The sequence below is a fragment of the Dasypus novemcinctus genome, chromosome 12, assembly GCF_030445035.2.
Source record: "Dasypus novemcinctus isolate mDasNov1 chromosome 12, mDasNov1.1.hap2, whole genome shotgun sequence".
Classification (NCBI taxonomy): domain Eukaryota; kingdom Metazoa; phylum Chordata; class Mammalia; order Cingulata; family Dasypodidae; genus Dasypus; species Dasypus novemcinctus.
Genome location: NC_080684.1, coordinates 93,722,580 through 93,744,641, shown reverse-complemented (window position 1 = coordinate 93,744,641; position 22,062 = coordinate 93,722,580). Strand labels below are relative to the sequence as shown.

Below are 22,062 nucleotides of genomic sequence, written 5' to 3'. Positions count from 1 at the left end.
TAATGTTTTCAGGTGCTTTCACCATGGTTTTGTGGACCTTAAAGAAGGATGCTGGGAAGTGCAGTTTATAGGAACCACATTCTCAAGATGATACCAAAATCTTGTGATGGTTTCAAAAGTGAAGCATTAATGGTGCCTCTCCCAGGCGTTAATGCCTCCCAGGAGTAAGATGAGACCTGCTGGTTAGCCTGCATGTGATGACTGAGAGTGCCTACACACTTCCAGGGACAAACAAATGGACTCTTAATTCTTCTAATGAGGGAAAACAGTGAGTCAGACTAACCACCCTTTGATAATGCAAACACCAAACACTGATCTAAAGGTGAAGCAAGCTTCTTTCTGTATTTGCTGTCCCTTCCAGAGGGACACTTCAAATACATCAGAGGAAGGAGGACCTAGGAGGGTAAAGCCTTACAGGAATGCATGCAGCATCCTCCTGCCTTATCCCATGCCAGTCCTGCTCTGAGACCAGATTAGCCTTCCGGAATTACCACTTCTATTTGGTGCCTGCTAAACCTCTAAATCTTGTCTGGCTCTTCCTCTTAGACAATAAAATCTTGAATTCTCAGCTCAGCCTGCTGTTAAAGCTGTGTCCTCTGACTTTTTTTTCTTTTTGTCCCCCATCCCCATTCCTGGCATATAGTAGGTATCCAATAAATGTTTTTTTTAAATGATCCACCCAAAGGGACTGTTGTTTTTTCTTAGATATGTCCCGCACTCTCCCACCTTTGTCCCATTGCTTAGTCTAATACATCCTGTGGAATGCCTTCCTCTGCCCTCTGTCTTCTCCCATTCAGAAACCCAGTTCAGTTTTCTTGGATTCTATGGAAACTTCCCAGATTCTCCACAGGCAGAAAGTGGTCTCTTCTGCCCTCACACTGCTGTAGCTTTTGTGCTTCTCTTTGCAGAACCATCACATATGGTTGTGCACATTGTGCACCACCCAACTCTGGTAGCACCCAGTCTGTGGGGGTGGCTCCCTGGAGTTGTGTCCTTCCAACCTGTGCAGTTAGATGCCATAAACTTTTCTTATGTAGTTATTTTTTGCTCTCTTCCTCTTCAGCAGAGAAGACACACAGCAACTTGGATTCCCTATCCTGTCTTATGTGTACTTAGGGCTTACTAGTTCTTAGTTGGATCTTCATTCATCAAACTCTTTTTTTTTCCTTTACTCCCATTTTATTTTGTGTTATTTTATAGTGGTTACTATATTTAGTTGTGAATTATATTTCATTGTGAGTCATCTGTCTCTGAATGGTTTGAGCTCCTTAAAATCAGAAATCAGGTCATTCTCATCTTTGGATTTCCCACAGAACCTATTTCTAATAGGTCATTCATGGTGTTACAATTTATATTGTTATTTTTAATAGCATAATAGCATTTATGGTAGTAGTTCTTTTTTTTTTTTTTTAATTTTTTTATTTTTTATTGACTTTGTAATAATATTACATTAAAAATATATATGTGAGGTCCCATTCAACCCCACCCCCCCACCCCCCCTCTCCCCCCCCCCAACAACACTCGTTCCCATCATCATGACACATCCATTGGATTTGGTAAGTACATCTTTGGGCACCTCTGCACCTCATATACATTGGTTCACATCATGGCCTATACTCTCCTCTATTCCATCATGTAGGCCCTGTGAGGATTTACAATGTCCGGTGATTACCTCTGAAGCACCATCCAGGGCAGCTCCATGTCCCGAAGACGCCTCCACCTCTCATCTCTTCCTGCCTTTCCCCATACCCTTTGTCCATTATGTCCACTTTTCCCAATCCAATGCCACCTCTTCTATGTGGACACTGGATTGGTTGTGTCCATTGCACCTTTATGTCAAGAGGAGGCTCAGATTCCACCTGGATGCTGGATGCAATCCTCCCATTTTCAGTTGTAATCACTCTAGGCTCCATGGTGTGGTGGTTGTCCTTCTTCACCTCCATCTTAGCTGAGTGTGGTAAGTCCAATAAATCAGATTGTAGGTGCTGGAGTCTGTTGAGGCTCAGGATCTGGCTATCACATTGTCAGTCCAGAGATTCAAATCCCCTAAATATATCTTAAACCCCAACATTAACTGCACCTCCAGCACATTAGCATGAAAGTCTTATGAAGGGAGATCCCATCTGAGTCCAGATTCATCACACATAAACACCATTTCCAAAGAGGGGCCATCTGCCCTGGTAGTTAACCCCATCGGCCATGACCATAACTCCCATGGGTCTCTTTAGCCCTCAAAGGAACCAATATCTGGGGGTTGTATCTGCTTTATCTGTCTCTCTGACTCTGCTCAGTTGTGCATGAGGGCAAACCTTCTGCCAGCCTCCAGACTCTTTTTTAGAAACTCGTAGCCATATAAACTCATTTCTCCTTTTATGGTAGTAGTTCTTGATTGAAGTACTGCTTTGTGTCTGGGAGCCCTTCATTAAGGCATAACTGCTATTATTATCCTGTCTATGTTTATTGTTGATGTTACCATTATACATGACACTTATATCTCATTTAATCCACAGAATAGCCCTAGTTTACAGAATTAACAGTGCAGAGGGTTTGTGACATGTTCAAGGTCCACATGAATAAATGTCAGAACTGGGATTTTAACCCATTTCACTTTGAGTCCAGACACTTTGCTCTTTAACATTGTATAATTCTCTTTTGTATTTTGGGAGCTGCCCCACCCAGTATTGGCTGGTTGACTGAGGTTGAATGAAAAAAGCTATAGACACTAAAAGGGAGGATAGGCTGATATTTAGTAACAGGACCCCTGATGACTCATTCTCTACTGTCCAGTTTTCCTTGGGAGAAGCACAAACAGAAAACAGCACTGGGCGTTGTGCTGCGTGCGATGTATCTTGCCAGCTGCACACAGTCTGAAGTCTTGGCCCTCTGTTGATGCAGTTCTGCATTAATGCTATGCCCAGGTGATAGATATAAAGGGCTGGTCACATTGAGAGCATGCTCTACTTTAAATTTTTGAAACACATGTGTCCTCATAACAGGGATGGTGGCTGGTGTGGATTTGGGTATCACAGGTATTTTCCCTGCCTGGTACTAAGCTGTCACCTCTGTAAAATGCTGAGCTTGGGGAGATACCTTCTCCCCTTCGCAGCCCGGACATTCTCATCAGTAAGCACTGGCTTGGTCAAGTCCCTGGTTTATTTTCACAATTGCTGGTAGAGGCTGTCTACTCATTATAAATTGGTAAGACTCTTGTGTTTTGCCGCCAGAACTGAAAAGCCTGACCTCTGCCTTCTGACTCTCCTTGCCCTGGCTTCCCGCAGGCGGAACCCCCTGCACTTCCACCTCATCGCCGACACCATCGCCGAGCAGATCCTGGCCACGCTCTTCCAAACCTGGATGGTGCCTGCCGTGCGTGTGGACTTCTACAACGCGGACGAGCTCAAGGTACGGCTGGGTGGAGAGCCGCCTCCCTGGTGCCCTCAACCCGGCAGCCTTGCTTTGCTTGTGGTTTCCTAGACTGTAGGTGTGGCCGAAACCTCCACTCTACCAAAAATGTCCAAGGATTGCCAGAACTGGGGTTTCAACCCATTTTGATTTGTCTCCAGAAGCTTTGCTCCTTTTAACACAGTGTGATTCTGTTTAGTATTTCAGGTGCTGCACTAGTAAGGACTGGTTTACTTTATTTATTCATTCAACTGAGGTTGAATGAATAAATGCTGTAGACATAATAAGAGTGAGGAAAAGCTGATATTAGGAGGTAGTTTGCCATCTGGGTCTGATTTGATGATTGGAGCCATTTATGTAAACACAGAATTACTTTCATCTGGGCTTTTCTGGCCATCAGGAACTTCTGTAGAGTTTAGAAACCATTGGCCTGCTACAAACCAGAAACAGAAAATTCTGTCACCCAGGTTCTGATGGAACTGGGTTTGAATTTGTGTATTGTCATTTACTGGCCATGAGACTCAAAGCAAATCACCTACCTCCTCTGGCTTCAGTTTTCTCATCTGTAAAAAACTGATGATAATTCCACCCTCACAGGGTTATTAGGAAGCTCAAATGCAAAAATATATGAAAATACCTTTTAATAAGACTGAATTGAATAAATATTAAGGATTATGTTGGGCCAGAGGGTTCCATCCAGATGAGACACATGTGATCATGTCATTCCCTTCCTTAAAAATCCTTCTGTAGTAGTGCTATTTTGCTTGCCTCAAGATCAAGATTTCACAGCCTGACTTAAGAAGTCCTGAATATTCTGGACCTCAGCTCTGCCCCACTCTCATTTCTTAGCCTTCCTATAAATGTACCCTGTTAGCTTAGCTCTACAAAACTACACTTGGTTCTCTCTGCCCTCTCTCCTATGCTTGAGCCTTTGCTTATGCTGGTCCTTATACCTGATATGCCCTTCCCACTTATCTTGTCTCAACTCTTACTTATCCTTCTTGTCTTATCTGCATTGCCACCGCCTCTGAGAATCTTCCCTGCCTTCTCCAGGCAGGGGGAAGCTTTCTATTCACTTACATGTCTTCTGCTCTAGTTTAGAATCTTCTTAAGATGGGATGGGGAACATGTCCTATTTTTTTTCTTGCATTTCCGAGGCATAGTAGGTATTCTCTAATGGTTGTGGATTTAACAAATTGCTACTATTAGGGGAACATGTAACTTTCAGAAATACCTTGATGGTCTGTCTCCATTCACCTTGGGAAGGACTAAACACCTAAGCATGAGGCTGATTCTGGCAAATTGCTTGTTCCAAACCTCATAAAGCCATTATCTTTTCATTTCAGAGCCATAACATTTTAAATAAAGCACAGAGATGCCGGCCGGAGTTTTTGATTTTCACATATTTCAGGCTCCGAGGTTGATCGGATGTTCAGAATTTAGCATTTGGGGATTGTCGTGGTAATTTGCGTGCCATTCCAATCTATTCTGAGCTAAAATTGATTAACACTCTTAAAAAGGGAAAAACAAAATTTAGCAAATTGCTGCACTAATTAAGGTGAAAGCAAGCCATTCTGTCTCCCAGGGTCTTAGCGCCAACACCCTGGGGAAAACCAGTGGGAGAGGAGGGGCAGCCTCTGGCACGGCAGGATGCTTCTAACCCCCCCCCCCCATTGGTCTCCCCTCTTTTGGCAACTCTGTGCTATGTCCCTTTCAAGTCTACACCCTCTACTTACTTTAAAATCGAAACACAGGAAACACAGTGTGGCTGAAAACATCCCAGGTTCAAATCCTGGTTGCCACTGAAGAACTGTTTGACTTTGTTTCTGAGTCTTGGCTCTCTCAGCTGTCAAATGGGTTAGGGCAGTGTCTGCAGCTTTAGAAAGGAAATCATCCTGCAGTGCCTGAAAGGTAGCAGGTTCTTGAAAGTGCTCCAGTCCCCTTTCCAGCCAAGACAACAGGGCATTTAAAATGCTATTGAGGGAAGCAGATGTGACTCAAGCAGTTGGGTGCCTACTTACATATGGGAGGTCCCTAGTTCAGTTCCTGGTGCCTCCTAAAGAAGACAAGCAGGACAGTGAGCTGATGCAGTGGGCTAGTGTGGTGAGCTGATGCAGCAAGATGACCCAATGAGATGATGCAATGAGGAAAACATGCAAGACACAACAAGCAGGGAGCAGTTGTGACTGAAGTGATTGGGCATCTCCCATGGGTTCAGTTCCTGGTGCCTCCTAAAAAAAAAAAAGCAGACAGAGAGCAGAGAGACAGCAGACAGTGAGTGCAAACAATGGCGGGGGGGAGGGGGCAGCAAGAAGTAAATAAAATAAATCTAAAAAAAAACAAACCCTATTGATATGTGTGTGCCCTGTTAGGAAATCCGTTGTAGTTGGGAGGTTGATGAGTGCAGGCCACGGGCTGTAATTGCCCCTGGGAGCCCCAGGACTAACATGCGGTACCTCTGGCCTTATATGAAAGGGGTGGGAAAGGGAGGGCTCCCCCCCTCCCCAACCCCCATGCCCATTTTAATCCAGGCTGACCTGTTGTTCATTGTTTTACATATTGGATTTTTGTCCATTTGAATTGAGGATTTCATGGCTTAAAAATAATATATTTAAAAAAAATACACTCTAATAGGGAAGCTGCTGTGGCTCAATCAGTTGGGCTCCCATCTACCATATGGGAGAACCTGGGTTTGCATCCCAGGGCCTCCTTGTAAAGGCAGGCTTGCCCATATGCCGCAGAGTGCCACCCGGCCCGCAAACGCCAACTCAGCAAGGTGACGCAACAGAAAGCGAGACAAGCAAAATCACCGAAGAACGCGCAATGAATGGACACAGAGCAGACAGCAAGCAAGCCACAAGGGGAGGCGATAAATAAATAAAAATAAATACAGACACAGAAAGCAGACAGCAAGCAAAAAGCCGAAAGGGGGGGAATTAAAAAAAATACACTCCAATATGCTGGAAACAATCCTGCCTCTGCAGTCGTGTCATCCAGCCCTGTCTCTACCACTGCCTACCCCTGTATAAGGTCCTTAACATCTGCAATTAAGGGCCCTACCTGTTAAACTCGTGCCTCTCATAGCCCTGTATTCCATGAGGGGATTGTCAGAGTCCAGGAAGGACAATGACTATGAATGCATTTTGTGTAGTACAAGTTTTCCATAACAATAAAATAATATCAATGATAGCAGAAGTAGTAAGTTTTGCATAATCCAGCTCAACAAACCCAAAACTGTGACCGGTCCCCCTCCCCCAGCGTGATCCTCTCCTGGCTTGTACCACCACCCTCCCCGTAGCTGCTCACCCAGGACCCGAGAGTTCATCTTGGATGTGTCCCGTTCCCTTACCTGCTTCCTAAACACCGCGGCCCCGCCTTCTCCATCCCCCTGCCACCACCCCAGTCCCAGCTTCCAATCTTTCCCCAGCACAGTGGCGATTTCTTTCCACACTAGCCCCCTCCCTGTATAGGCCTACCTCTGTTCTCGTCTCTGTTATCAGCAAGCGTCTGTGCATTCGTTTCTTAGAGCTGCCCTACCGAGCTGACCACAAACCGAGTGGCTTAAAACAACAGAAATTCATTCTCTGACCGATGTGGAGACCATTGATCCAAAATCGAGGTGTCGGCAGGCCGTGCGCCTCCAAGGGCTTGGGGGAACTGGAAGCCCCCCGGGCTCGTCCAGCCCTGCTGGCTCCAGGTGGTCCTTGGCGTGGGTCTGCATCACTCCATTCCCTGCCCCTGTCCTCACATGGCCTTCCGCCCCGCGTGTCTGTGTTGTCATCTTTTCTTGTGAGGATGCTCGCCCTGGATTGAGGGCCCAGCTGGTTAATCCAGGACGAGCTCATCTGGAGAGCCTAAAATTTATTATGTCTGCAAAGACCCTTCTTCCAAATAAGGTCGTACTCACAGATCCAGGGATTAGGATTTAGACATCTTTTCAGGGCCACGATTTAACCCACTGCAGTCGGTTTTCCAAAAAACCGTGCCCCATCATGTTAGGCCATTTCCCTGGCGTAAAGCCGTCCGGTGGTTTTCCATCACTGTTAAGCTGGAGACCGGGGTCCTCAAGAGTCGCCCTTCCCAGCACAGCCGGGTCCTGCCTCCTTCCCTCTTCACCTTCCGTCACTCTGCCCCTTGCCATTCGCCAGTTCTTCACGTGTGCTCTGCTCCTTCCCTCCATCAGATGTCTTGACACAGGTCACTTCTGCCTGTTAAACCAGGGGTTCTCAACCCGGGGTCCGAGGGTGCAAAGATCTCAGGGCGTGCATGAGCTTGAATTGAAAAAAGTCAACTTAGTGTCTTTATTTTCTCTGACCTCTAACTGAAATCTAGCATTTCCTTCACTTATGAGCGTATGCAGTAAATAAATTACAGTAATATTCATTTCACCTGACTGGCACAGGGGTCCTTGGAACAAAAAAGTTTCAGAACCCCCTCTTGCCCCATTTCCTTCCTTTACCCCTTGCTAATTAATTCCAAGTCCTTCTGCTTAAGCTGCATTTACTCAGGGAAGCGTTCGCTGCCCTCGTCTCATGGGCTCCTTTGCTACACGTTCTCATAGTATCATGTCCACCTCTTCTTTACGTACACCACGTACTGCACTGTTCATTCTTTTGTGTGATGAGGCATGACCCTCTGCCACTCCTCTAGACTGTCCGCTCCAGAAGGATAGGGACCATGCCTGTTTTCATTACCATTCTGTCCATAGCACCTGGCCTGTAAAAATGTTTGCTGAGTGAACTGTGCATCATCAGTTCAGCACTGGGTGCCTGAGAGTAATAAAGCCGATAGGAAAGGGCTTCCTGATCATCGCTGAAGGCCACCGCCTTCCTGAAGCTAGGCGTGGGCGGGCAGCCAGGCATTTGTTGGCAAGTGACCCTGCAGTGACACAAGGAAGGTTGCTCCATCTGTCCCAGCCCACCTAAAGTTCCAGGGCAACCCTGGGGCAGGCAAGAAAGGTCTTCCCATGACAAGTACACCAGGAGGGGAGTACTTTAAAGCACCGTGCAGTGGATGACATGGGAGGAGGAGCCAGAGAGAAATGGGCTCGGGCTGTGTTCTGCAGTCGTGTTCAGGAGTCACGTCCGCCGGGGCCTGCACACTAGCCTCCCCTGATAACGACTCTGAGAAATCGCCCTGTGCAGCTGTTGGAAATGGCATTTCTTGGAAATGTTCCTCGGGGCTCCTTATTATGTCTGCTAGCGCTGGAGAATGGGGGATTAAGGCAGAAGGAAATTGATGAGGGATCGGTGCATGATTAAAAAGGAACTGTGGGAAATTCGCGATGGACTGGTACATTTCTCTCTGTAATGACCAATTAGTGTGGATTTGCAAATAGTGATCATTCAGCCTGCTGATCTTGGTGGCCTGTGAAACGCTCATTGGTTTTCCTGATGTTTACATGGGCCCATTCGTTTCCGGCCTCCGAGGCCCCATATCAACAGGCTGCCAGGCCTCTGAGCATATCTTTGTTCTCTGAACTCCTCAAGGCAGGCAACCCCTTCAGCCCAGGAGGGGAGCAGAACTTGTTTTTGTGTAGCGCTTTATAGATGGCCACGTGCTGTCATTCACTTTTCACGATAACTCTGTCGGGTGGAAAGAGGTTTTATTACTTCTAGTTCATAGATAATTCATAAATCAAAGCATAGGGTTGAAGAGTATTTGCCTAAGATCAGGCAGCTAATAAATGCCAAGGCTGAAATTTGCCTTTTTCCTTTCCAAATGAAATGGTAGGAGATCTCGTAGGGATTCAGTATACACAGATGGGATGCGAGGAAGACATGAGCTGCAGCCACTGGGGAGCACTGGGGGAAGAAGGAGCCCCTGAGAAGTTAGAACGGAATTTAGAACTCCTCTGTGACTTTGAACCACGTGGATTACTGTCTGAAATCTATTATTTATGGAATACTTATTTAGTTTCTAATCATCTCGTGGAATTCTTACAACACCTCTGTGAAATAGGTCATACTGTTATCCCCATTGTACAGGTAAGGAAACTGAGGTTTAGGGAGGTTAGATAACTAACCCCAGGTCTCACTGGTAGCCAGTGGCAGAGCCAGGATTGACACCTAGGACAGTCCTACTCTATAGCCCATGCTCTTCCTCCCCTCTTGCGTTTCTCTCTTTCGGGCCTGGTTTTCAGCTAAGGTACTGTAATTGTGTCTAGATAAGGACCCTCTACACTCTCCATGGTGTTCCTTTCCAGGCTGTTCCTGAAGAACAAATGTGTTAAGCATGAAGCCTCCCTTTAGAGGCCTGCTGGGGACGGAGCTTCCTGCAGGAGATAAAAGCGCACCAGCCTAACGATGCTGCTCAGGTTGGGGATGGCTGTGTCCCTCACATCCAGGGTCGTGTCCTGAGCTAAACAGTCTTCACTCTAGAAAGTGTGCTTTATAGCTGCAGAACATTTCTTGCCAGGTTTCAGACAAAGCCCCGCATGCCTGCCAGCCTTTGATCTTGCCCCAGTTTGCCCAGAAACTCACCCCCATGCCACCACTGGGGTGAGAATGATTCTGAGCTCGCGGAGGGATGTGGCTGGGGCAGTGACTGTTTCATGATTCACCAGTCTAGCTGGGGGCCCTAATTCATCTCCTTTTCTTTCAGCTCTGATGCATGCTCATTAGCAACATCAGAAAGATCTTGAAGTGGAATTCTGGCCCCTGGTTACAGAAAATATTGATGGTTGACTCTAAAAATTGGCTTCCTACCCATGCTTAATTGCCTTTGTACTGGTCTCTATATAGTATCACTGAGGCTCTCTTTAGATAACTGCAATCTTTCAGCACCCTGCAGTCCTTTGGGAGGCAAACTTCTATTGTTCCTCTCACTAGGGAGGTGGATAAACTACTGCCTACCCTGTCTGTTTCCTAGGAAGACGTGCTTCCTGAACGATAGACATTTTCAGATAGAAAGGACTGCCGAGAACATGAAATGGTAGTATCTCAAGGTTGGAAGAAAGCCTAATACTCATCCTTCTTTTTTTTTCCTGGGTAAGGTCAGAGGGGCAAGCAAATTGCCCAAGATGTCAGTACAATTTTTGGAAGAGTCTGGATATCAGAGTCCTTCACTCCAACATATTCCGCTTTCTAAACTTGGGTCTAGTTTTTCTGATTGCCAGGGCTAGGATACAGTTCAATGAGATCACACGGCAGTGACTGAGCATCAAGTGCTGACCATACCTCTGTAGGGCTGGAGCAGTTCCAGTAAGACGTGGCCTGCATAGGAAAGATGGAAGACCTAGCACTTGTCTTGTAGATGGCACCATCTGCTCTCAGGCACCCTGGAGAAAAACAAGAAGTGAAGTGAGGTTTGTGTGGTCTCCTGAATTGCCTTATCCAGTTTCACTACCAACACGGCAATACCCAGAGCAACATGCAGAGCTTAATAGTATATCAAATTTGGTAGCTCTAGTTCTCCTTATTGGTGAATATTAAATGCAGTTAAATGAGGTCTTGTAGGCATATAGTAGGCACTCAACAAATTCTATTTCCTTTACCGCCCCCTAAGATGGAACCCTTACATGTAGATGAAGATGAATATAATAAACCTCTTAAATCTCATTTTCTTATACAAATCCACCATGTCAACCCCTTGTTCCCTAAAACAGAGGAACAAATGACTATTGATCTCTTATCCGAGGTACACATTTTGGCTTGTTTTTCTAGAAGAGTTGGTGGATTTATGCTCCTGTTCTGTTCCTTCTATTTTAGACTGACTCTTTGTAGGAGTGTTGGCTGAAGTTAAATTTTTTTTTTAAGATTTATTTATTTATTCCCCGCCCCCTTCCCCTCCTCCCACCTTGCTGTTTTTGCTGTCTGTGTTGTCTTCTCTTCTCATCTTTCTCCTCTAGGATTCACCAGGATTCAATGCGGGAGACCTCAGATGGGGAGAGCGGTTCCCTGTCAATTTTGCCACCTCAGTTCCTGGTTTCTGCTGTGCTTTACCTTGATTCTCCCCTTGCCTCTCTTGATGCGTCATCATCTTCTGTGTGACTCACTTGCGCAGGGCACTGACTCACCATGTGGGCATTCGTGCAGGCACTGGCTCACCATACAGGCTATGGGCTTGCCATGCGGGTACGCTTTCTCTTCTTCTTTTTCACCAGGAGGCCCCATGGGAGGCAGAAGCTCTGTCACTTGAGCCACATCTGCTTCCCTGCAGTTAAATATTATTTCTAGTTCTGGGAAAGTTGCTATTTGCCCTTTTTCTTTATTGCCTTACTGGTTCCTGGATTATGCATGTGGCTTCTGTATATAAGGGCTGGGTCTATAAGGTCAGCAATGCCCCTCTGGCATTTGTCCTCTGATTTTACTTTCAGAGAGAGCTTATCTCTCTCACATGGTAATGGCGAGATCATGGGAAGGACATCAACAAGTGTAGTGCATTTGCACACATACCTTTCTGATTGCAAACGTCTGGTCTTTGGTTGCTAAATACTGTGCACGGACAATTGTAGACAACCAACAGAAACCCTAATCTGCTTTAGAAAAGACCCTGCCTGTGTCAGCTGTGTAAGTTACTTTATACCCAGGCAAATGTTTCTCTATATAACAGTGTCCTAAAGAATGGGTCTTTCCCTTTTAAGAATCTTAGTTAGGAAGGCATTTGACAGTCATTTGGCATAGTCTTCCGTTTTCTTCTATAATATTCTTTACAAGTGGTCATTAATCTTCTGCTTTTGAATACTTCCAGAAGTAGATCATTACCTCCCAAAGGAACTTGTTCTGTATTTAGCAACTGTATTAGAAATACTTGCCCTTATGCTCTACTCAAATCTTCAACTTTTTTGCTTCCCCCCATTGACCCTGAGTATTAATAATAACCCAATGCAAGCATATGTGTCATTGTCTGTTCACTCATCTGCCTTCCCCGTTGAACAGTGAGAAACTGGAGGGGAGGGTCTTCAATTTTCATCACCATTCCCTCTTACAACAAAACATACCAATAGTGAACCCCAACAAATGCTTGTTCTCTACTGTGGAGCTAGGCAGAGTCAATTGCCTCATTGTTTGTAGACCTTGCTTACCTGCCAAGTCCTCTCTTTGTCTCACCAATCACTGACCATTTTTTTCACCCTTTCCCCAAATGGTGGCAGGGCCTGGAGTCACTTAAATATATCTTCTGACCTGTTTGTGTAATAAATGGTTTCCAGCACACGACTCTGTCCTTGTTGCTCACTTGAATGTGCTCCATTTGTCTCTGTCCTCCATCTCTGTTCTCCTCATTCCTGTTCCTTATTTCATTAAATACTCTCAATAACACCATGCTATAGGAAGGACACATGTTTTCTTCATTTCCTTAATAAAGAATTTGCCAGAAGTCATTCTATTAATCAGGTTCTTTGATACTAAAATGTAGTGCTTCTGCCAATCAATACAGTGGTATTGTCTTTTACCACAAATCTTATTTATCAAAAACTAAAGTTTGGGAAATGAATGTGGCTCAATCAACTGGGCTCCCATCTACCATATAGGAGGTCCAGAGTTCGATGCCCAGGGCCTCCTGGTGAAGGCAAGCTGGCCTGCGTGGAGTGCCCACCCATGCGGGAATGCAGCCCTGTGCAGGAGTGCCGCCCTGCATGGTAATGCCAGTCCGTGCAGGAGTGCCGGCCAATGTGGTGAGCCATCCGCAGCAAGGTGATGCAACAAGAGACACAGAGGAGAGAAAATAAGAAGTTGTAGCAGAATAGGGGAGCTGAGGTAGTGCAAGAGAGTAATCACCTCTCTCCTACTCCGGAAGGTCCCATGATCGGTTCCCAGAGCCACCTAATTAGAATACGAGCTGACACAGAAGAACACACAGTGAATGGACACAGAGATCAGACAATGGGGGGAATGAGGGAGGGGAGAAATAAAATAAATCTTTTAAAAGAAAAAATAAAGTTAAACAATTCCATTGACTCGAGAGCATAGTTATAATGATGGACTTTGGTATATAAGCTAGACAAAAAAAGGAGGGAGAGAGGGATGAAGGAAGGAAGTCCAGAAGTATCTGGTGGATAGTGAAAAAATGATGGGCTGACTGAACTGGAAATTAAGATGGGATTAAGATATTTTTGAAGAGGGAATGGGAGTCCTTGGTCAGATGTTTTCAAAGGATGAAAGGCTTGAATTTGGAGAATTAAAGGTAAGAGAGTTCAGTATTTTAAATGAGGTACTTGAGGTACTTTTTTTTTTTTCTTATTTTTCCTCTTTTTTGTTTTGGCATTTGACTCTGGGATGGAGTAGATGTGGTGGTGTGGTGAAAAGTTCCCGAGAATTAGGAGCTCCAGGCTCTTTAAGGCCAGGATGTTAGATGGTTCATTCTTAGGATGATGAAATCCAAGAAAAATTTCCTAGAGCTGAAAATAATTCTATGCATATCAAAAGGGACCCCTCCAATACAGGTAAAATCAGTAATAAGTTTGCCCGTATGTAGGTATATCCTAGAAAAATATTTGAATTACAAGGATTTTAAAAAACACAGTCCTTCCTTTAAGAACAGTAATAGCTCTCATTAATAAGAATTGATTATGTGCCTGCGGTGTGCTAAGTGCTTTATATGCATAATCTTATTTTGTTCCCACAATAAGCCTTGAGGCGACTATAATTATTTTCACTTATTTCCAGGTGAGAAAACTGAAGCTTATAAAAAGAAACTTCCTCAAATCATATAGTTAATGCATTGTAGAACCAAAATATGAATCCACATAGTCTGACTCATGAGTAGTGCTGTTGATAGAAATATATTGTGGGCCACGTGTAATTTTAAATTTCCTATTAGTCACATTTCAGAAACTTGTAAGGGAAACTAGTGAAGTGAATTTTACTAATGCATTTTATTTCAGTATATATATAATCCAGTATATCCAAAATATAATCATTTCAACATATAATCCATATTTTAAAACTTGTCAGTGTTACTTTATGTTCTTTTTTCCATACTAAAGCTTTGGGCTCTGGTACATTTTTCACTTACAACCCATTTCACTTGAACTAGCTGCATTTCAAATGCTCAGTAGCCGCTATGGAGTTGGTGGCTCCAAACCAGGTCTAAAGCATGACTTTTAACACTGCTTTATAATGCAAGGGCAAGAGGTGGAGAGAAATACATTATCTTCACAGAACAAAAACCTACCACAGGGAAGTGGATGTGGCTCAAGCAATTGGGCTTCTGCCTACCACATGGGAGGTCCCAAGTTCGGTCCCTGGTGCCTCCTGGAGAATGTGAGCTGGTGCGGTGGGCAAGCACAGCTAGCTGACGCAACAACATGACACAATAAAAGAGACACAACAAACCAGGGGGCTGAGGTGGCTCAGGTGATTGCGCACCTCTCTTCCACATGGGAGGTCCCAGATTTAGTTCCTGGTGCTTCTCAAGAGAAGATGAGCAGACACAGAGTAGAGAGCGACTGTAAATGTGGGATAAAATAAATAAATCTTAAAAAAACATATCTACCACAGCTTTCCAGTATAATAATAAATGTCCACATAAAATGTCTGCAGAATTTTGAACAAAAAAAGGTAGAGACCCAAGAATATGAGCCAAGTTCTCTCATATATAAAGGCACCAAAAAGAAATTATATGCTATGTAATAGCTCAGAAATTATATACCAGTGTACATTCCTTAAAAAACTATCCTAGGTCATTTGCCAGCCAACCAAAAGAATAATCAAAATGATTATTTAAGAATGAAAAGATGTTGTTCTAAAAGGAAATTACATATTAAATGAACCATAAATAATTGTTCTACATTGGTTACATAGCTGAATGAAAGTACCAAAGGTTGTTTTTGAAAATATATACAAATGACCTCCTGTTAACAGTAATTTTACAACAGCCTGGGAAATGTGAGTTGGATTAAAAGTTAACTTTCTTGTGTTAAGTGATATTTTTTTAACCCTTGACTTGGATCATTAGGGATTAAGAAAGTATGATGTTTTTACAATGCTTTAAAGGTCACCATTGGTAAAGTTATAAATGGACTTATAACTTCTAAGATATTGGAGATGATTATTGCAAATGAAACAATGTCAATAGGAGGTAAAGAAAATGGGAAAGAAAAAGTTATTCTATAACATTGGATACCAATGTACAATATACAAAAATAAACTTGGGGAGCAGATGTGGCTCAAGTGGTTGAGCTCTTGCCTCCCATATGTGAGGTCCTGGGTTCAGTTTCCGGTGCCTCCTGAGAAAAAGAACAAACAAACAAAACAACTAAGCAAATGAATAAAACCAACTCAGGAAGTCGATGTGGATCGGTGGATGAGCTCTAGCTTCCCACATACAAGGTTCCAGTGCAATCCCTGATGCCTAAAAAAATTTTTTTTAATTAAAAAAAACTAAAACAGAACTTGAAATGGACCTTAACCTAATTGTATGAGCTAACACTATAAAACTTCTAGAAGAAAACAGAGGAGAAAACTTTAGTAACCTTAGGTTAGGCAGTGATTTAAGACATGAACTAAAGCAAAAAAAAACTTACTGCTAAATTGGAGTTCCTCTAAATTGAAAACTTTTGAGCTTCAAAAATCATTAATGAACCCATTAAAAAATGCTCAACAACGTTAGTCGTAAGAGAAATGCAAATTAAGAATAACCTGAGATGCCAACTTCATACCCACTACAATGGCTAAAGCTGAAAATACTGCCATGGAGCTTCAGTGAGGATGTGAAACAGCTGGAACTTTCATACACTGCTCGTGGAAGTTTAAAACAGTTCAATCACTTTGGAAAATAATTTTATAATTTCTTAAAAAGTTAAATGTACACTTACAATATGCCCCTCTAGTCCCATTCCTAGATACTTATTCAAAGGAAATGAAAACATGTGCACACAAAAAACTTGCATATGAGTATTCATAGTAGCTTCATAACATCCAAAAATAAGAAATGACTCAAATGTTCATTAGCCGGAGATCTGGTAAACAAATTGTGGTATATCCATTCAATGGAATGTTTCTCAGCAGTAATAAAAGAAGGAGCTAATGATACATGCAACAATGTGTATAATCTTGAAAGTATTTTGCTAAGTAAAAGAAGAAGTCAGGCACAGAAGACCATGGCTGCATGATTCCATTCATGTGACATTCTAGAAAGCAGATCAGAAGCTGCTCAGGGGTAGAGGGTGGTAGGAAGAGGATTGCCTTCAAAGAGGCATGAGGAAATTTTTGGAGATGGTGGAATTCTTTTTAATAAGTGTTTACCTTTCTTAAATTCAATTACAGTTTTAAAGAAGGTGACATGTAAATTTTTCTCCATGTAACTGAAAATAATATGTAAAAGTACTATTACAGAAGGTAAGCCATACATCAGTTATTTTAATAAATGTTTTAAAATCTCCTGTTGCCATCTAAAATCTCTGCTTAAGCAGCAGTACCTCAAGTATGTACTCTCTTCAAGAAAAACACCAGGGGGCGGACTTGGCCAGGGGTTAGGGCATCCATCTACCACATGGGAGGTCCACGGTTCAAACCCCGGGCCTCTTTGATCTGTATGGGGCTGACCCATGCGCAGTGCTGATGTGCGCAAGAAGTGCCCTGCCACGCAGGGGTGTCCCCCGCATATGGGAGCCCCACGTGCAAGGAGTGCGCCCTGTAAGGAGAGCCGCCCAGTGCGAAAGAAAGTGCAGCCTGCCCAGGAATGGTGCCGCACACACAGAGAGCTGACACAACAAGATGACGCAACAAAAAGAAACACAGATTCCCATGCCACTGACAACAGAAGCGGACAAAGAAAATGCAGCAAATAGACACAGAGAACAGACAACTGGGGTAGGGGGAGAGAAATAAATAAATAAATGTTTAAAAAAAAACCACACACCAAAAATAAGACTATAAAGTTTAAAAATAGAATTTATAATGGGATGTCTCAGGCATACGGGGACAGATATGGTGTGATGTGTTAATTTCACACTAATTCAAATATATTGAAGTATATTTAATTACATTTTAAATTGAAATTATAATTTTAAATTGACAAACACATTATCCATAAGAGGATATTGTAGCTAAGTTATTCCAAATGTATAAAGCAAAAGTGGATGGAAATTATAGGGCATTTTTGGGAGAATTTCAGCCACTGAAAAGGCAAATTATATTACTAATGACAAAAATAATTTTAAAAATATAATCAATATCAATAGATATAAAAGCTTAACATCCATTAAAGAGAAAAAAGTAGATTTTTAAGTGTTTATGAAGTAATTATATAAATTGATGACATAATAAGGCATGGAAAACTTAAGTAACTACCCCATAAAAATGACCTATCTCCCACCCTTGACCAAAATGCAATAAAACTACATATCAGAAACAAAATTAAATAGGAGATTCAATATTCTTGTAAATGAGATTAGTGGAAGGTGAAGAATTTTCCTAAATGCTTACTTAATCAAAAAGGAAATAAAAAGTAACATGATAGCCTATTTTGAAAACAGAAAAATGGAAACATTTCATACTAAAGTTTATGGGATGTGTCCAAAGCTGCCCCTGGAGATGTTTTAATATTCTTCAGTGCTTTCATTATTAAAATACAAAGGGTGATGATAAGTGAATCTCACATTCCATTTAGTAACTTAAGCACAGCATCATGGACCTAAGGAAAGCACGAAGGAAATAAAGTTAAGAGAAATCCTTGAATTAAGAAAAACATATTTTTTTAAAAGCAGAAGACTGAAATCATTAAGTTTTGAAAAGCTGGTCCCGTTTATATTTAGACATTTATTATTACAGTGAAAGGCTGTAGGAAGATTTTTGCTCTTCAAAGATAACATGTTTCTTTCCACTGCTTGCTCTTGCATTATAGAGCAGCGTTGAAAGTCGTGTTTTTTCATAGCAGCATTATTCACAATTGCCAGGAATTGGAAACAGCCCAAGTGTCCATCAACTGAAGAAATGGATAAATGTGATATATACTTTCAATTGAATATTATTCAGCTATACAAAGGAATGCTGCTCTGATACATGTGACAAAATGGATGAAACTCAGATATGTTGAGTGAAATAATCCAGACATAAAGGATAAATAGTGTGTGATTTCACTGATATGAAATAATTAGAATAAGCAAATTCATAGAGTTCAGAAACTAGAATATAGGTTACTGAGGGCTGAGGTAGAGATGGGGAATGGGGAGTTAATGTGTAAATTGTAAAGAGTTTCTGTTTGGTTGATGGAAAAGTTTCGATACTGCATGGTGGTGATGGTAACACCACATTGTCAGTGCATTTAACAGCACAGAATTATGTGTTAGAATGTGATTAAAAGGAGAAATTTTAGGTTATATATATGTTACTAAAATAAAATTTTTTTAAAAAAAGATAGGACTGTATAACAGTGAACACTATTGTAAAAGATGGAATATAATTAATACAATTATAAAAATGTTCCTTCATGAAGTATACCAAAGGTACCACACTAATATAAAATATTAATAATTAATTAAATATATTAATTATATTAATAATAATATAATTAAATATATTAATAATAGGGTGATATATGGACACTGCATTTTATGCATGATTTTTCTGTAAACCTACAACTTCTCTTAAAAAAATAAAAGTCATGCTTTTGACCTGGTTTGGAGCTGCCAATTACATGTGGCTACTGAGCATTTGAAATGCAAAATCCAAAAGTGAAATATGTAAAACCCAAGTGAAATGGGCTGTAAGAGTAAAATGGACCCAAGTTCAAAGACTTTTTATGGAAAAAAGAATGTAAAGTACCCTTAAGTTTTAACATATGGATTACATGTTGAAATGATTATATTTTGGATATAGTAGATTAAATAAAACCTAGCAAATTTAATTACGAACATAGAGAAAATCTGCATAAGCAAAATAATAATGTTAATAAAATAGCAATAGCCGCTTAACGTTAATGTGTACTTACATATTGAATGTGGTACTAAGCACTTAATGTGTATTATGTAATTATCACAATAACCCTTCGAGATCAATACTGCTGTGATCCCATTGTGCAGATGAGGATCCTGAGACTTAAGATTTGGCCAATATGTCCCGCTAGAAAGTGATAGAAACAGTAATTCAGCCTTTTAGCCCTAGAGCATCGACTTTTACCCTTTATTGCAGCAGAGCAATATGTAAGATTCCATGCTGATTTATGAAAGACCTGGAGGAACATTTGCATTTGCCGCTGCCTGTTGCTGGAGGCACTGTCAGCCCTGATCACTGAATTAAATTTTCTCTTTGTGGGTCATCTGGTCTAACATAATGTGGCATGAGCTCAAACTACAAAGCACTGTGTGGTGCAGGTACTACTTAATGCTAAGGAGAGATCACCCCCACCCATCAAGTTCAAGGCTATTGTGTTTCCTTGCTCTTCTTTCTGTGCTGTGGGTTTATTTCTAGATCACCTTTATACTGAGTTCAGTACTTGGAGTCCTAAATTTTATGCAAGTGTATGGTCTCTTATAAGACCCTGGGCCTTATCTTCACCCTTCTGCAGCCCCATAGCAGTGAAAGCAGAAGTTCAAGGTCCCCAGAATTGGACTGCTTTCTTCAGGGCTATCTTGGTTTCAGGAATTACTTATATTCTAACTTTCCAACTTTGGCTTTCTTGAAGTTTTGCTTTCATACCAACTAAATTTTTCAATGGTATGTGAGTACATGTGTATTATTTTCTACCTCCTTTTTTTTTTTTTTTTTTTAATTTTGGTTTTTAAAACCCTGAGAGGGGTTTAGATTCTCTAGCCTACCGTATTATGTGAAATAGAAGTGTTCCCTTCCCATTCCTCCCACTTGGTTCATCCTATAGAGCTCTGGAAACAATTCTTGACCCACCATTCTATTAATTTTTTATTTCCTTGCTATAGGTTCTCATACTACACTTATGGCACTTGCTAGTTTACAATTATTTGTTAAATACCTTCAATGTGTAAGTATTCGTTGTATGCCTGACTCACCAACTAAAGTGCGAAGTCGGGCAAGGGTAGAGCTCCTGTCTGGTCTTACTCTTCTATCCCCACTGTTAGCACAATGCGTGTACATAATTGACTCTAAGCAAATGTTTGAATGAAGAAGTCCTGATAAAGACTCTGAGGCTTTTCCTTCCCCAGCAGGAAAGCATCCAAGACGCAGTTATTTTTATCTGCTATGAACATGAAAAGAGAAGAGTGATATCTTATCTCCTGGGTATTTATCAGCCCTTGCTCAGGGAAAAATCTGTAGAGAACCCGTTAGAAAAAGAATGTATTACATAACGAAGAGTATTTTGAGGATTAAGCATTTGAGAAAAGATCAAATAGAACATCACCACCTATAAAATATGAACTTCAGATTAAATAAATTTAAACTTGTTTGAAAACTGAAACATTAAAACCAGAAGAAAAATATCTAATTTTATCTTTTATAAGAATGAAGAAGGTATATATGATTAATAATTGAAATGGGAAAATAAAAAGGGGAAAGTTATTAATGTCAATAAGAAACTGAAAAAAAACTAAATAGCAAGTGATAAATTGGGAGAATTATACTTAAAACAGATATAATAGTACTTAAAACAGATATTACATGCAAAGAGCTCTTACAAGTCAATAAGAAAAATAACTAGACCATTGGGAAAAAATGGGCTAAAGATAATGTAGGAATTCACAAAAGAAGAAATGCAAATATTAACGTTTTCAAAGAATGCTTTGTTAGAGAAGTATTCTCAAAGAAATAGGAAAAATAAGATTTTTATATCTAAATGGCAAACATTTTAAAAATTTTATTGTTCAGTATTGGTAAGTATCCACTGGGATTAAGTCTCATGAAAGTACCTGTTGTAAATGAATATCAGAATATCCTTTGTTTTTAATCATTTAGAAATATATATCAAGAGTTGTAAAAAATATACAAGCTATGTGATCCAGAAATTTTCTATCCTGAAAAAATAATCAAAGATGGAGTCAAAGGATTTCACCATAGTATTATTTGTTTTCAAATGCAAATAAACACAACCCAAATCCCAACAGTGGTGTGAGGGTAAATACATTATGGTACATCCTCACAACAGGACTTGAAACTTTTCAAAATTTTGAACAAGATTTTTATTTAATAGCAGAACTGAGTGTTACTTGAATAAAAATAGAATATACTTGTTATGCAATACTAAATTTAAAGAAAGACAGAAAAGCTATATCTGTTAAGTTTTTAAAGGCACTTTTTTATTTCTATAATTATTTTTTAAAAACTGGAAGAAAATATGACAAAATTTAATCGGCATTTGGGTGGTTGTCTGTTTTTCTTTTATTGCATATTACAAAAGTTCTTCAGTGAGCACAGTTTCTAAAATAGTTTTTCCTTGATATTGGAAGAGAAAATGGAGAGAGAGAAGGAAGGAGGGAGAAAATAATGACTTAAATAGATAACAAGAAGGGAAATCTCATTTTTCTCTGTGTGTGGTGGGGGCAGCATTGCATGTCCACGGGTCAAAGCACACGCAGCGTGTGGCGTCAGTTCCCTGGAGTTAAGTTGTGGCTCTCCTCTCGGGGATGGCCGGCATTTCTTTAAAAGGTGTTTATGGATGAGAATGTGGCTGGAAAAGTACTTCAGGAATTTTTTGGAAATTCTTCTGCATTACTAAATCTGTCCTTTTACCTGGATTATATATGTGGTGTCTTTGTGGGACATGTAATGGAATATGTTGGAGACAGGTCACTTTTTTGTGTAGCCACAT

General features: G+C 41.2%; 1 protein-coding gene across 3 annotated transcripts in view; it reads left to right on the top strand.

Moving 5' to 3' along the window:
* Positions 1–22,062, top strand: part of LARGE1 (LARGE xylosyl- and glucuronyltransferase 1) — a 588,869-nt gene that overhangs the window by 279,958 nt on the left and 286,849 nt on the right. For all 3 annotated transcript variants that reach the window (XM_058308687.2, XM_058308686.2, XM_058308685.2), the window contains exon 5: positions 3,279–3,402. In XM_058308687.2, the coding sequence (XP_058164670.1) occupies positions 3,279–3,402 (124 nt within the window). The remainder of the gene's footprint in view (positions 1–3,278; positions 3,403–22,062) is intronic.